The sequence below is a fragment of the Carya illinoinensis genome, chromosome 2 (genome assembly GCF_018687715.1).
Source record: "Carya illinoinensis cultivar Pawnee chromosome 2, C.illinoinensisPawnee_v1, whole genome shotgun sequence".
In the NCBI taxonomy this organism is placed as follows: domain Eukaryota; kingdom Viridiplantae; phylum Streptophyta; class Magnoliopsida; order Fagales; family Juglandaceae; genus Carya; species Carya illinoinensis.
The window spans coordinates 30232415-30246361 of NC_056753.1; the positions used below are offsets into that span (position 1 = coordinate 30232415).

The 13947-nt window shown below is 34.8% G+C and overlaps 1 protein-coding gene across 1 annotated transcript; it reads left to right on the top strand.

Annotated features, from left to right (window-relative positions):
• The first annotated feature begins 1285 nt into the window (after positions 1-1285).
• Positions 1286-12975, top strand: LOC122300813 (guanosine nucleotide diphosphate dissociation inhibitor 1-like). The gene is made up of 13 exons (XM_043111710.1): positions 1286-1535; positions 7536-7598; positions 7706-7789; positions 7875-7982; positions 8104-8276; positions 8756-8867; positions 8981-9061; positions 9175-9237; positions 9369-9470; positions 10596-10720; positions 11629-11839; positions 11936-12010; positions 12660-12975. Exons 1-13 carry the CDS (start codon positions 1449-1451, stop codon positions 12708-12710), a joined length of 1335 nt encoding a protein of 444 aa, XP_042967644.1. The 5' UTR covers positions 1286-1448; the 3' UTR covers positions 12711-12975.
• Positions 12976-13947: the final 972 nt, after the last annotated feature.

Here is a 13947-nt window from a genome sequence, read left to right on the forward strand (position 1 = left end):
ATTTTAAAAAATTATAATAATTATATAAGATAAGATAGTTTAATATTTAGAAAGCAAATCAGAACGAAGTTCATTCTATCCTAGGCGCACCTTTTTTACTAGAATTAATGTCTTCTTCATTTAGATTTCCACCAATCTAGTAAATTGTTTCCAAATTCATATGTTCTCTTTAATTATTATTTGCATTTGTGTTTTGAGTAGTGCTACATGTATTTATAATTTCAAGTATAATATTCATTTTGTCAGTTTTATTTTAAAATTCAACTTTCAAATTTTGTAATTTTAAGTGTATCAATACAAGTGAATAGGTAATAATTTTTTTGTAAATTCTTATTAACTACAGTTAGAATTTCTCTTAAGACTTTTTAGTTTTTATTCATAGGTGCTCACTTTTTGTTGTTAGAGAAGTTTACTTTCAATAAAAAATAGTTTTACAGTATGATATAATATATCAAGTTATATCAATTTATAAACTTTATTTATACGATATTTTTTTATGAACTAAATATTTCTTTAAAAAAAAATGACATGCAATAATATTTAAAAAAAAAAAACTCATATTACTTTAAAAAGCCAACAAAAGAATTAGACTAGATTGGTCAATTTAATAAGAGTAGTTCTACACGTACTTATAATTTTATTTACAAGACTTTTTTGATTAGTTTTCTTTTGAAATTCAATTTCATAATTTTCAAAACATCAAAAATGGACATATGGAGAATCGAATTTTTTGTAAGTTTTTTTTTTTTTAAATACATTTAGCATTTCCCATTTAATAAATAACAATTAAAGTCACTTTGAAGTTTGAACAACAGTGTGGTGGGGCCCAAAAATTCTTATCTAGGTTGGATTTTTTTAAGACAAATATTTTAGTCACAAAAAAATATATAAAAATAAATTCATAAAATAACGTGATATATTATATTATAAAATTATTTTTATTATAAAATAGATTTTATAAATTATATAAAATTACGTCAACTTATAAATTTATTTTTATGTAATTCTTTTTTATCTATAACATTTATATTGCTTTAAGTCGGAGGGGGTTGAAACATTGATGGGCTGGGCGGATTGAGGGTATTAAAGTTGGGTGTGCACCCTCCTGGACCTCCTTTATAGCCCATTAGAGGACTTCTTCACAGCCCATTGAAACTGGAAGCGTGAGAGAGAGAGAGAATCAAATGATTCGTGGAAATTTAAATCGTTTAATATTTATAAATCTCCTTAAGTTTATCTAATTATTTATTAATCGTGAAAATGACGATGAATGATTTTTTCATTTATAAATCTCTGGAAGTTATTTTCCCCTTTACTCTCCTCCATCGACAGACGAAGGCATCTCCCTTCTCGCTGTGTCTTCGGCAAAAGGGATTGTGCGCAGCACATATACCCACACATATACACACACAAGTCTTGAGAAGGAATATCTTTTTTCCTCGATCGCCATGGATGAAGATTATGACGTCATAGTGTTGGGTACGGGTCTCAAGGAATGCATCCTTAGCGGTCTTCTCTCCGTCGATGGCCTGAAGGTTAGCTTTCTCTCTTTCTTTCCTTGCCCCCGATTGTTATTTCTTATTCTCTAATTTCCAGCTCGTTGGTCATTTCGGTGGGTCTTGCATTATGATCGAGATGGGTAACTCTGATATGAATTTCATCTTGTTAAATCAACTTTCTTGAATTCCATATCCTGCCTCGAATGTTCATTTGCATTTTCACTCTGTTGTGTAACCATATGCTGTTATTGTCAATCAGCAAACGGTTCTTTATGCGGCTTTGGATTTTTAATTGAGGCCACGCTTCTGGTTGTGATTGCGATCGCGATCGCGATCGATAACTTGATTATAGTACTACGAGAAATATACTATTAAACTCTCTTCTTTCCACTGAATGTCATCCATTGCATTAGAAAAAGTAATACCCGTGTCTGTACAAGACTCAAAAGTCTCCTATTTATACATTTTATATTTCACTAAGGTACTGTATACAAAAGAATAAGAATAAACATACACTACACGTGTAAAGAATGTAAATAAGTAATATTACAATCTAATACTCCCCCTCAAGATGGACTATATATATTTAATAGTCCCATCTTGCCAATGAGATGGTTAAACTGATTCAAGCCTAGAGACTTTGTCAAGACATCAGCAATTTGACAACCTGTTTTGACATGAAATAGCTTGATCACGCCAGCTTGCATCTGCTCCCTCACAAGATGACAATCTATCTCAATATGTTTTGTTCTTTCATGGTATACCGGATTAGAAGCTATGTGAATAGCAGCTTGTGTATCACAGTACATTAAAGCTGGCTGTGAGCGTGAAATCCCAAAATCTGCTAACAAATTTTTCAGCCAAAGTATTTCACAAACCCCAGCTGCCATTGCCCTATATTTTGACTCAGCCGAAGATCTGGAAATTGTTTGTTGCTTCTTTGACTTCCAACTGACCAAATTATCCCCCAAAAACACAGTGTAACCAGTGACAGATTTCCTGGTATCTGGGCATGCTGCCCAATCTGAATCTGTGTACACTTTGAGCTGGAAATCAGTAGAAGCAGATGAGAAAAATAATCCTAAGCCAACTGTGGCTTTGACATATTGAACCATATGTGGTACCCGAGGCCTATGCATGAACTGGCTTAATCTTTGCACTGAAAAAGCAATATTGGGTCTTGTAATGGTTAGGTAAATCAACCTACCAATTAATCTCCTAAATTGAGAAGGATCTTCTAACTCATCCCCACTTTCAGCATTCAAAATCAAATTTTGTTCCATGGGTGAAGATGCTGGTTTACAACCAGTCAAGCCACAATCTTCAATAATTTCCAGAGAATACTTTCTCTGACACAGATGAATTCCCTTAGCAGATCTGGCTGCTTCAAGGCCTAAGAAATATTTCAAAGGACCTAGGTCTTTCATCTTAAAATGACTGTTCAGATATGACTTCAAGGCTTCTACAGCAGCAGTATCATTACTTGAGACTAAAATGTCATCTACATACACAAGAAGAAAGATAACTGAAGTACCCTCTTGCTTGCTGAAAAAAGAGTAGTCTGATCTTGATTGAGTAAACCCACTAAGCAACAAAGTCGATGAGAATTTTGCAAACCATTGCCTTGATGCTTGTTTCAAGCCATACAAGGATTTCTTAAGTTTGCATACAAGTGTTGACTCCCCCTTGCTGTCAAAACCAGATGGCAATGACATGTAAACCTCTTCTTGAAGCTCACCATTCAAGAAGGCATTGTTTACATCTAGCTGGAAAATTGGCCACTGTTTGGCAGTAGTGATTGAAAGAAAAATTCTCACAGTAGTGAGTTTGGCTACTGGACTAAAAGTCTCATAGTAGTCATGTCCTTCTAGCTGGGTGTAACCCTTGGCTACTAACCTAGCCTTATATCTTTCTACACTCCCGTCAGACTTTAGCTTCAACTTGTACACCCATTTACATCCAACTGGGCGTTTACCAAGGGGTAAAGGGACTAAATCCCAAGTGCCATTCTGCTCTAAAGCTGAAATTTCAGCTTGCATAGCTTCCCTCCATTCAGGATATTTGACAGCTTGAGAATAAGATTTAGGCTCAACAAGAATAGACGTAGAGAGAACAAAGGATTTATGAGATGGAGAAAGTTTATCATATGTCAAATACCTGGTGATTGGGTGAGAAATGTGGGAGGAAGGAAGACCAGCAACCTTGTGATCAGTGGGAGAAGGTGAATGCAAAGCAGCAACCTGTTGACAGTGATAGGAATGAAGGTATGAAGGAGGATGTCGAGTCCTAGATGACCTTCTAAGAGAAATTAATGAAGAATTTGAATTAATATTACTGATCTCAGTTTGTGAAGGAGCAGTAATATTAAAATCAGAATTAGGAGCAGGATTGGGTAGAGGACCAAGAGAAGAATCTGTAGCACAGGATGGTGTTGATGAAGAAGATTCGAAAGGAAATACTTCTTCATGGAATACTACATCTCTAGAGACATAGCAAGTCTGAGTTTCTAAGTTTAACAACTTGTAACCCTTAACACCAAAAGGATAACCTAGAAAAACAGACTTTATAGCTCTAGGAGAGAATTTAGAGCGAGCATGAGAGAGTGTTGAGCCAAAACATAAACAGCCAAACACCCTAAGATGAGTATAAGATGGTGATTTGTGATACAAAAGCTCATAAGGAGTCTTATTCAAAAGAATAGGACTCGGAATTCTGTTAATCAAATAAACAAAAGTAAGGATGCTATCTCCCCAATAACAAAGAGGAAGTTTAGCATGAAAAAGAAGGGATCTTGCCACATTAAGAATATGTTGGTGTTTACGCTCCACAACAAAATTTTGTTGTGGAGTTGCAACACAACTCAGTTGGTGAAACACTCCCTTGGAAGCAAAAAAAGATTTTAAAGCAAATTCAGGACCATTATCAGACCTAAGTGCTTTGATTTTGAGATTGAATTGTGTTTCAACATGAAGAAAGAAAGACTGTAGTAAAGATGCAACTTCAGACTTAGATTTCATTAGATATACCCAAGTAGCCCGAGAGTGATCATCTACTATGGTGAGAAAATATCTAAAAACATCATAAGTAGAAGAGGCCATTGGTCCCCAAATATCACAATGTATCAAATCAAATGATGCATTACATTTATGATGACCAATAGGAAAAGATAAACGTTTCTGTTTTGCAATTGGACAAGTGGTACAAGTATCAAATTTAGAATGCAAAACAGGAATAAACTGCTGTAAAGATTGCAATCTAGAAGAAGATGGATGACCTAATCTAAAGTGCCACAAGGCTACTTTAGATTGAATGGAAAAACAAGATGTAGGAGTAGAAGATTCCCTGGAAATGATAGATGACTGAGGAAAAGTCAATCTGTAGAGGCCATCTTGCATTTCACCCATCCCAATCATCTTCGAGGTTACTAGGTCCTGCAAGAAACAATGATGAGATTTAAGGATCAAACAACATTGTGACGTTTGAGTGATTTTACTGACTGACAGAAGATTGAACGTAAAACTAGGTACACATAAAACATTGGTGAGAATAAGAGAGGAACTTAAGGCAACATCACCAATATGTGTGACCTGAACAAATGTACCATTAGGTAACTTGACAGAATGAGAGACAATAACAGGCTTGCTGGTATAGAAACAAGGAGAATGAATCATGTGGTCTGATGCACCACTGTCAATTATCCAAGAATTCGAGTGAAATGAATCAACAGAGGCACAAGCAGAATTAGATTTACCTGAAAAATTGGGAATTAAAGCCATGTTTACTGAAGAAGGTGGAGAGGAAGCAGCTGGTTTGAGTAAGGCTAGTAATTGTTGACACTGATCCGCAGTAAGCGACAAGGAAGTCAAATCAGTGTTCTGAACAGCATTGGCAGTGGCATTAACACCTTTAGTCTTATCTCGAAATTTATAGTGAGGAGGATATCCATGGATTTTGTAGTACCGGTCAACTGTATGGCCAGAAATGCCACAGTGACTACAGGTGACCTTACTACGTGTAGGAAGTTTAAAATTCCTAACTACAGTGTCTGGCTTAGCAGCTAAAGCAACAGACTCAACAGATACAGAAGGAGTATGCCTCTGACTAAGAAGCCTTTGGCATTCTTCTTGTATAACAAGACTAAAAACTTTGTTAATAGATGGCAGAGGTTCCATCATTAAAATCTGACCTCTCACAACATCAAATACATCAGTAAGCCCCATGAGAAATGTCATCACATAACTCTGGTGATGATATGCAGCAAAAGTCTTGGATGAATTACATGTACAGCCTCGACAGATGCACATTGGTAGAGGTTGATAATTCAACAGTTCATCCCAAAGCACTTTCAATTCAGTGAAGCAAGTACTTACATCGCTTTGATTCTGTCGTAGGGCAAAGATGGCAGTCTGCAACTCAAATACACGAGGTCCGTTCCCTTGAGAAAAACGCTCCTTCAATTCGAGCCACATTGCACGAGAAGTATCAATATAAATGACACTTTGAGCAATTTTAGGAAACAAGGAATTTAGGAGCCATGAGAGGAAAATAGTGTCACATTTGCTCCACGAAGAAAACAATGAATCAGTTTGAGCAGGAGGATGAAGAGATCCATCAATAAAACCTAACTTGTTTCTCGCTTTCAAGGAAAGAAACGTAGATCGGCTCCAAGAATGATAATTGCTTGTGTGGAGTTTCTCACTGACGAGAAGCACACTAGGATGATCCGCAGTCGTTAGATAGAAAGGACTGCGAGGATCGGCTTCTACGTTGAGAATGGGAGGGGAAGAAGAGGATGAATCTGTCTCAGGCATGATTCTAGGGAAAAAAAAAATCGAAATCAAGGAAATGAAATTGAAATCAAATTCACACAACAACAAGATCAAGAGCCAAACAAAAATAATCGAACGAAATCAAGAGATGAAATCATATAGGAAGGACGTGAGAAACAGAGAAAATTGCAGAAGAAAAGGAAGACTGGAAACAGGCTGGAAACACGAAAGGGAAATACGCTGGAAACACGAAAGGGAAAGTAAGGGTAATTGCGGAAAAAATTATACTGATACCATATTAAACTCTCTTCTTTCCACTGAATGTCATCCATTGCATTAGAAAAAGTAATACCCGTGTCTGTACAAGACTCAAAAGTCTCCTATTTATACATTTTATATTTCACTAAGGTACTGTATACAAAAGAATAAAAATAAACATACACTACACGTGTAAAGAAAGTAAATAAGTAATATTACAATCTAATATATACCAATAATTGAATGAGATCTAGTTAATAGCTTTTGTCTCGGCAAGGATTCGATTTGCAGGTACCTTATGTGTGGACTGAAGGCAATCGTCCTGGCGTGGTCAACTTTTTTTTTTTTCTTTTTTTTTTTTTAATTTTTAAAGCGGGGTGGCCAAGTGGGCTATCTTGGATGTTACATACTGAAAAAGAGAAAAAAGTGGACTAACTAGAAATTCTAGAGGTTGTTTGGGATATGTGTTGTCATTTCCTTTTCACCTTAGATGAATGAAGGAGAGAGCGGGCAATATTCTGCCTCCTTTTTTTTTTTTTTTTAATATCTGTGGGTGTCTGGCTAGCTTGTGCGCACCTCGACTAATCCCATGGAGCTCTGAAGTTAACGGCCCGGTAAACCTCTAGTGGCCCTGAGGGGATTTGAACTGGTGACCATTGGAGAGCAAATCCAAGGCCTGATTAACTGAGCTACCCCTCAAGGTTTATGCCTCCATATTGGTTGTTCATATATTATGGTTCTTGTTGATTTTATTGGACTGCCAAGTATTCATACTCGATAGGTTGTATGTGGGTATACATTATAAGAGTACAGGTTTTCTGGGATTTTTTTTAAATGCTTGCACGAAAAAGGTGTTCTAGGCAATGCACGGGATGCAGTAGCGAAATATTTTCTCGCTGACTTTTGATTATCTAAAAGATATTTTATATTTTACTATTGTTCTAAAGCGATGGACAAATATAATTTTCATTTGCCCTGCAATAATTGGTGTTCATATCTTGTGAACCAGGTACTGCACATGGATAGGAATGACTATTATGGAGGAGAGTCAACATCGCTTAATCTTATTCAGGTCCTACTTTTGACTTGTCATTTGAGATTTTTGGAAGGCCACAATTTTATATCGGACTTGTATATTTGAACATCCTTATTTACTGGCTTAGTTATCTTTATTTACAGCTCTGGAAGAGGTTCAGGGGAGATGAGACGCCTCCAGCACATTTGGGTTCGAGCAGGGATTATAACGTAGACATGATTCCTAAGGTATGCGTTCACTTTCTTTATCTCTTTTTGGGTTTTGGTTCACTGTTCAAGACTCTAATTTCTTTACTAATTCTTGTTTGGCTAGTTTATAATGGCAAATGGCACTCTTGTTCGTGTCCTCATTCATACAGATGTTACTAAGTATTTGTCCTTCAAAGCTGTTGATGGAAGCTTCGTCTACAATAAAGGAAAGGTGTAATCCTTTTCTCAAGATGTTGGAATTTTTGCATGTTGCTTGCCATATATATATATATATATATATAATATACATTACAGTCATTAACTTGGTTTTCTGTTGAGTAAACCCATTATAGATTTACAAGGTTCCAGCGACTGACATGGAGGCACTCAAATCTCCACTGATGGGTATATTCGAAAAGCGCCGTGCTCGCAAGTTCTTCATTTATGTTCAAGATTATAATGAGCATGATCCCAAAACACATGAGGGGATGGACCTGACTAGAGTGTCAACTAGAGATCTAATTGCGTAAGCTCTTGGTCTTTGCCTTCATTGTACATGTTGCTCTCTTCTGCACTCTGTCTTGAGATATCTAATTGTACAATTTAAGAGGTCTCAACATGCTTTCCTGGACATCAGGCTGTTTGTGTTTGGGAATTGACTGAAACTTCAGTTCTTTTTAGCATAGTGTTTCATAGTTGTAAACTGTAAATTTTATGCAGAGTGGGGTCCAGAGCAGAACCATCTATAATAATAATAATAATAAAACATAATTTGAGAGGCAAAGTCTTATAAATTCCTTAATCAAATAAGTTTGAATGAAGTTCTCAAGTGAAGTAGTAAACTTGAATTTTCGTTTCCTAATGTATGCATATTTTTAAAAAAACTTGAATTTTCGTTTCCTAATGTACGCATATTTTTAAACTGGATTTTTGTTTCCTTATGTATGCATATTTTTTTTCTTGGTAATTCATCTCCTCATTTGTTGTACTGTTTTATTTTGACAGAAAGTATGGTCTTGATGACAACACTGTGGACTCTATTGGTCATGCTTTAGCACTACATAGAGATGATCGCTACCTCAATGAACCCGCACTAGATACTGTGAAGAGAATGAAGGTGAAAAACAGCCTGCAATTTGTAGTCCTGTTTGTTGATTCGGATTCGTGTTTGTTGAATGTTCAGCATCTTTGTGTTGCACTTATCCTTTTTGTACCTCTACCATGTCATAGCTTTATGTAGAGTCCATTGCGCGTTTTCAAGGAGGATCTCCATACATATATCCTTTGTATGGATTGGGAGAGCTCCCTCAGGTCTCTCTCTCTCTCTCTCCAACCCCACTAATCTTTTTGTTGGACTTTGTATTTTGATAAATTTGGAGTTCTAGTCAACGTTATATAATTAGAGTCAATTTTCTCAAACCCAGGCATTTGCACGGCTTAGTGCTGTTTATGGTGGGACATATATGTTGAACAAACCTGAGTGTAAGGTACTCCTATCACATATCTCCTATCAACCTTATTTATGTAGTTAATCTCACCATTTTTCTGGTTTAGTTGTCATTGTACATATCATGTCATGCTTATATGAGGAGGGATCTGATTTGATTTTGAATTCCAGGTTGAGTTCGATGAGGAAGGCAAAGTTGTTGGTGTCACATCGGAAGGGGAAACTGCTAGGTGCAGAAAAGTTGTCTGTGATCCGTCATACTTGCCAAACAAGGTTATAACTATACTACCTTTTCTTAGAGGATTAAGTACGTAATCACTCACTGAGTTTCAGGCATTTATCTTTTCACTAACTAGATTTTTAATTTTATCAATTCGCTCCATAAGTTTGTAATTTTTTTTATAAGAATTCTCCATCACATTTATTGATGGAAATACATGCACGCCGGATTCATTAAAATGTTAAAATAATTAAAAACTTAAAACTATTACAAAAGGTATAAAACTCTTACTTCTTAAAAAAAAGTTTAAATAATTTCAAACATAAACTAAAACCTAGAAGTAAATTTCGAAAAGAGCAATGCCTTCATTCTAACTCTCGCTATCTACAGTCATACTTGCTAATGTGATACTTTTCAAGTGACTTCTTGTTTCAACCACAGTAATAGAAGCCACTTAAAATAATCGCATAGATAATCTACCACGGATGACAAAATCTTGGATGAAGAGTAGTGTTTCTCTTTCAAAAAACTGAAAAAAAATTAAATAGATAAAAAAGTCTAATATAATTTATTTATTTTTTTAAATCCAAGATCAAAATAAATGTGAGAAAATAACAAAATACTTTTCGCCCAAAAAAACAACATCTTAAAATAGAATAATCAAAAAAATAAATAAATAAATAAATTTAAAAGCAAATGGAAATAAAGGGTGCCTGTGGGTCACCTTGTGGAGGAACCCAGGTAGCGCCTGGGTTGGGCAACCCAGGCCACCTAGGTCTGGCCAGCGGCCATCCTTATTTATGTTTTCCTTTTTTCAAAAAAAATCTTGAAGTTTTATTTATCAGTTTTTTTAATTGTAAATGATTTTAATTTTTAAACTTTATATATTTTACTATTTGCCACATTGGATTTTCAATCTGATGGAGGATTTATTTTGAAAAAAATTACAAACCTACGGAGCAAATCGATACAATTGAAAGACCAGGTAATGTAAAGATAAACATTTTTTTTATTGGTAAGGTAGTGTAAAGATAAATGTTCAATTTTCTATGTTTAAATAAATGGTGAATCTGGGAAAACTTCTATTACGGAGCCTCTAAAGATCTCATTTCCTTTTGAATAAAGAGGACATTGAATGTGGCTTGCTTTACTGAAAGTTGTTTTTGCATTTCTGACAGGTTAGGAAGGTCAGTAGGGTTGCAAGGGCAATTGCCATAATGAGCCACCCCATCCCAAACACCAATGATTCTCATTCAGTGCAGGTTATCCTGCCACAGAAGCAGTTGGGTCGCAGATCAGACATGTGAGTTCCATACAATGCTGCTGAGAAAAATTAACGATTTGACATCTGTTGAATTCTTGCTATATGTGAATTCATTTGCTTAGCACAAGATCTGTGGAGTGGGGAGATCAAAAGATGGGATGATGAAGATAATTTAGATTTTTTAATGGCTACCATAGAGTATGTTTCCTTGATCATCCTAGTTGGCACCTAGACATTAAGAGTGAGAGGATCAGAAGTATGTTTGATGATTTTTCCAACCTGTTAGTCCATTGATCTTTTTGCGGTATTATCATTTTCAACAAGTATGTGAAAACCCGCCCCTCTTCACTTTGCCAATTTGGTCTTCTTTTGAGAATAGAGTTATTCCGTGAGTGAACTGTTGAATGCCTGATGCGATGTGACTTAAGCCTTTTTGAGGATGTTTCAACTACTATAATTCACCGGTGAAAATTCACACTAGCTTATATGTTAGATGCCATGTGAAACAAAATTCGATAACTTCGTGTCTATGAGATTGAGATTCAGCTTAATTGTTATATATATATATATATTTTTTTTTGTGTATTTACATTTGCCACCCCGCCCCGCAGGCGGTGGTGGGTATATCATGTCAGTATTCCTCGATATTGTTTGTTTGGAGATATTCTGCTCACCTGATCCTATTACATAGCACTAACAGAAAAAAAGGAAAAAATAAACCACCAAAAAAAAAAAAAAAAAAAAAAAGACAGAGAAGAAGAAGAAAAAGAAAAGAAAAATGAGTGCGTAGGCAGAATCCACGTTAGAGATCCCAATATTCTGTTAAAGCACAAACTTGTATGTTTATTCTGATGCTCATTTTCTTCTGCAATGTTTTATTTAGGGTGATGGAAAAAATTGTTTCATTTGGGGGGCTTTATTTTTCTGATCCTTCTATGGTTGGGCAGGTACCTTTTCTGTTGTTCTTATTCCCACAACGTTGCTCCAAAGGGAAAATTTATTGCATTTGTCTCGGCAGAGGCAGAGACCGATCATCCTGAGACTGAACTGAAGCCAGGAATTGACCTTCTGGGACAGGTTGATGACATATTCTTTGATATCTACGACAGATACGAACCAGTAAATGAACCATCCCTAGACAATTGCTTTATTTCAACTGTAAGCGATCTTTTTTTTTCCTTAATTCCATTGCTACTACCATGCAGCTTTTACTAACTGAATGACAATAACCAAGTTCGTTTTCATGTTTAACAGAGTTATGATCCAACAACACACTTTGAGTCAACTGCCGTGGATGTTCTCAACATGTATACCATGATAACTGGGAAGGTAGTATTTTTTATCTTGTGAAGTTGATCATTCCTTTCCCTGTTTAAGTCATCCTTTGAGGTCCAAAATTATTTCATAGGCATGCTTATGGGCTTTATTCATTTATATAAATCATGATGCTCTCATCACATATGTTGGTCTAAAGTGGAGTGCCTTTAATATTTTGGGGAAGGAAGTTTATTATGAGTTCCAAGTTGAAATGCTAAAAAAATATATATTCCTACAACTATTTTACAAGTCATTCTTTCCATTCTAATATATTTCTTCTTACTTATAAAAAAAAAACTATTTTACAAGTCATTTGTAATCTACATATGCGATAGTGCCACTTATTAATTCAAGTTTTCTTCTTCTTTTTGTTTTTTTAATTCAAAATTTACATAACTATCCTCCCTCTTCCCTTCAAACCTAATTTATATAGAGATTTGTAAAAAGACTTGATTACTAATTGAAAAAACTCTGCAACGATATAAAAGCCATTTTAGTGGTACTTGTATTTGTGCGTCTGTCTATATATATATATAGAAGAAATTATTTTTAAAAGCTGTTTTAGGGGGAAAAAAATAACACTTGGTTTCTCTCGGTGGTTGGAAGTTGATGTTCTATCCACATAACATCGAAGTAATGGTTAATTGGTATTTTTGAGCAGGTTCTTGACCTTAGTGTGGATTTAAGTGCTGCCAGTGCTGCAGAAGAATGAGGATTGACTTAACACTTCTTTTGGTGCTTGAGCTGATTATTCTACCTTTGTTTCAAGTTCTTCAAGAGTGGTTGAAGTGCCCAGTCACGAAAAGTGGCATTGTGCCTCGTCAGTCTTTTTCTTTCCGTCACAGATTATATGCGCTATGTGATAAAATGTCTTTCACACGCACTTGGAACTTGGTGTGCAGATTTAAGACATGCACTTATGGTGGCAGCTTTGAATTGGAACTTATTTAGAATTGCATGCCATGGCGTTTTTACCATTGCCTCCGAGACCGATTAGCTTTGCAATCCCGTACCTGTAGGTGTCGGTTCGAGTGTGATAAAATCCTTTGGTCTTTTGAGGGTATGTTCCCTAGGTTGTAATCGGTTCAGTCTGGTTTTGAACATATTTTGAACCAAACCCGAACGAGTCATAGTCGATTTTGAAATTATGAGTATCGATACAAGATCAATTTATCCTATAAATTAGAATTTTTTATTTTTTGAAGTTTCGGTTCAGTTTACAGGTGTAATTCGGTTTTGAGTTTTTTCTTTTTTTTCGTTATTTTTTGGGCTAGTTGGTTTTTATGACTCAAATAATATATATATATATCTATATTTTACTCCAAATATGATAAGAGTCCAAAACATTATTTAAAGAATTTCATATGCATATAGCTAATTCATCAAATAAACAAAACCTAAAAAATGCACTAACACTTGTAAATTTGCAAATGCAACCATCAAAGTAAAAGGTCAAACTCCAAAGTATATTAAAATAAGTTATAGAATAATTGATTGCTAACTACTTAGCTTTAAAAAGTTATAATTACGTATTCTATAATATATAAATGTACTGTTATACTTGTACCATATTATATATGTAAGTATGTAACTTCATATATAAGGATAAATAATAATATGTTAATAACTTAATATTAATATTCATATTTTAAGATTAAGTTTATATTAAGGAAACATAAAAAAATAATATTAGACTTTCATGTTATATTAACTTTATAATATGTATAATATATATAGCACAAAACTTTATAAAAAGAATTATAATATGTAATATAAAAAATTGTATATTTCAGTTCAGTTCGGTTCTTTGGTTTTCAAATCTTGAAAGACCATAATGAACTGATTTTTAATTAATTTTGGTTCTTATGAACCGAAACCAATCAAACAAACCCGGACCAGTTCGGTTTATTTGATCAATTTTTTAATTTTTTCTTACACCCTTAATGTTC

Excerpts from the sequence above, each read along its gene's own strand:
- LOC122300813 (XM_043111710.1), top strand. The coding sequence starts at position 1,449 with ATGGATGAAGATTATGACGTCATAGTGTTGGGTACGGGTCTCAAGGAA. Across the intron at positions 8,277-8,755 it reads TCAACTAGAGATCTAATTGC|AAAGTATGGTCTTGATGACA; the intron begins GTAAGCTCTTGG and ends TTATTTTGACAG. Across the intron at positions 11,840-11,935 it reads ACAATTGCTTTATTTCAACT|AGTTATGATCCAACAACACA; the intron begins GTAAGCGATCTT and ends CATGTTTAACAG.